Raw genomic sequence first — 2597 nt, 5'->3', positions numbered from 1 at the left:
TAGATGTGTATAAGAGAATGGTGTAGCATAGCTCTCAACGAATGCTGTCCTATAGATAAATAAATAAATACATACATTGTGCAAGAAAATGTCTTCGACGGGATTCGAACCTGCGACCTCTCGCTGTCAAGGCGAGCGTCATAGCCATTTAATCACAGAGGCTTCGTGGTTGGACAGATTCTAATAACCGTCAGGTACACTCTGTTACACAATGGGCGTACGGCTAGAAATAAATAGTAACATATAATGAATCAAGATAGCCGTTAACACTGTTAAATTATATATAAATCATCAAAGAAAGGTAAATACCGTACATTGTTCGAATAAAGGACAATGGTACATCGTGTAGCATTGCTCTCAACGAATGCTGTCCTATAACAATGTTAAACGGCTATCTTGATCTATATATATATATATATATATATATATATATATATATATATTGTATAAGAGACATGCTTACATTACTCTGTGCTATTATTTTTCTAAATTACACCTTATTAGTGGATGTACAGCCAAAATATACAATGCACTTTTTAATTTAAAACACTTATTATGATAGAGAATATAAAATTTGAAAGCAAATTTGAATTATTTGTTTCAGGTACATGCAATATAACAACAAGATTGAACAGATGAAGAAACTGGAATGTTCATTAACATCAGAGCGAGAAAACGATGTATTTGTAAACTAAATTGTAGAATGATATTCAGAAAATTTCTTCTTATAGGCCTAATATGAATGCGTCTTTTCATGTTGGCCAAAGTTCCACAGCATTCTTAAATTCAAAGGAAAGTTGGATCCCCATATTTATTTATATTATTATTTTGTATTTATTTCGTAGCCGACAACAATTGTTCCATTTTATTTATTTCATGTCTTTTTGATTATGTTATGTTGGTTATACTACTAGACTAGCACCCGCAATGTTTTCGAATGGGTAACTCTTACAGCAGCTGTTAAGTTGCAGAGACCCAGTCATCTCACTCTCTAAAAGTGCTGTGGCAGTAGCATCTAAACTGTGTGGATGATAAATAATAAGAAACCATTTATGAAGTATATCAATTCAATGTAATAGGCCTCGTTATAGACTCATTCATACTATGTTCCTTCAGGAAAAGTTCTTCCAGAACGACATACACATGTAAACGTGTGTGTTTCAGGACAAGCTTTTTTCTGGCTATTGAATAACACGCTCTGATTGGTCAGATGTCTGATTGACTGACATTCTACTGACCCTCTGATTTAAGCCCAGGACCCAGGGCAGTCTGCTTATAGCACTATGAAACCAAAACCACGAATTTATAGCAGAAAGTTTAATGATTTGTAGGAAAATAATCATATACAAAACGAATAATTATTGATTATTATAATGGTTACAAAAATATTGATTATACAGTATCAACATAGCTCGGTTTCAATACACATCCAGTTACGGCCGTGACACATTCAATGTGGTAAAAGAGAAATTTAATTGCTAAATATTTAAAGTGGTTTAGTTTCATATTTTGCCCATTTGAGAGATTCATATGGTATTGTAGGTCTATGGGGAATGGTCAGTTGCAGTCACGTGATGTTTCATATATAATCATGTACACTCCACACACGCACGCTAGTAAGCTTGATTATAAGAAAGTGCATATAAAAATAACATAGAGACATAGAACTAATGGAACAAACAGTAACAATAATGAGATATATTATTTTTATTGGTTGCCTTCCTTCAGTTTTCGTGACATGCTCTTTTCTCATATCGGCCCTAAACCGCTCCTGCTATTTTTTCTCCAAAATAATGACATCACTTTACTGCACTCAGTTTATATTTCATTTGAATTGCTGTATACTTGCTTGAAGTACAGTAGTTAAATAAAATTACAAAGGAATAAAACACATATGATCCAGAAATCAAATCCATTACCTTAGCCTTTAAAAAAAAATTGAGGATGTTTACATTCTAAGTTGTGGTGGAGTTATAAGCTAACTAGACCTAGCTGCGGAAAAAAACTGCAGTACATAAGAAAACCGGATCGATATCACTTGTTTTGTTTAAAATATACTTATAATAAACAATACAATGGACCTAGATTTTAGAATAATTTTTCTTGATGTTTATCGCACAATTTATTTGTATTCCATCGTAAGTTATTATTATTATTATTATTATTATTATTATTATTATTATTATTATTATTAGTTCTTATGCATGTAATGCAATAGGAACTATTGTAATCACTCTTGCTATTTCCTATGTTTTTTATTGTGTGTAGTGTGTATGTGTGTGTGTAGACATTTATGCAAATGCGCATGCGTCAAAGAAAAGTTTTCCGACATTTTGTTTTACATCGCGATGCGAAGATCGATGTAAAGTTTCTGCAGAGTTCAGTCAGGGCTTACGCTAACCGACCGGAATGTCGGCATGGATGAAACTATTTTGGTTTTACGGCAAAAAAATCATCTGCTGTAGGCATAGGTATTTTGAAGAAGGCCTAAAATAAAACTAAAATGTTTTAATACTTGCTGAAATACATCGCTTCTTCATTTAGATCTCCATTTTTCACTTAGTCCACGCGACGTTTTTTTTTCTGTTGTATACGTA

General features: G+C 32.7%; 1 protein-coding gene across 1 annotated transcript in view; it reads left to right on the top strand.

Moving 5' to 3' along the window:
- Positions 1-2086, top strand: part of LOC117113634 (solute carrier family 46 member 3-like) — a gene marked incomplete in the record, with an annotated part of 6310 nt that extends 4224 nt beyond the window's left edge. Inside the window, 1 exon segment of the mRNA XM_033257039.1 lies at positions 605-2086. Within this exon segment, the coding sequence (XP_033112930.1) occupies positions 605-695 (91 nt within the window).
- Positions 2087-2597: the final 511 nt, after the last annotated feature.

The sequence above is a fragment of the Anneissia japonica genome, unplaced genomic scaffold, assembly GCF_011630105.1.
Source record: "Anneissia japonica isolate Jap-2015-1 unplaced genomic scaffold, ASM1163010v1 scaffold287748_len1686314_cov196, whole genome shotgun sequence".
NCBI lineage: Eukaryota > Metazoa > Echinodermata > Crinoidea > Comatulida > Comatulidae > Anneissia > Anneissia japonica.
This window is presented reverse-complemented; position numbering and strand designations above follow the sequence as displayed.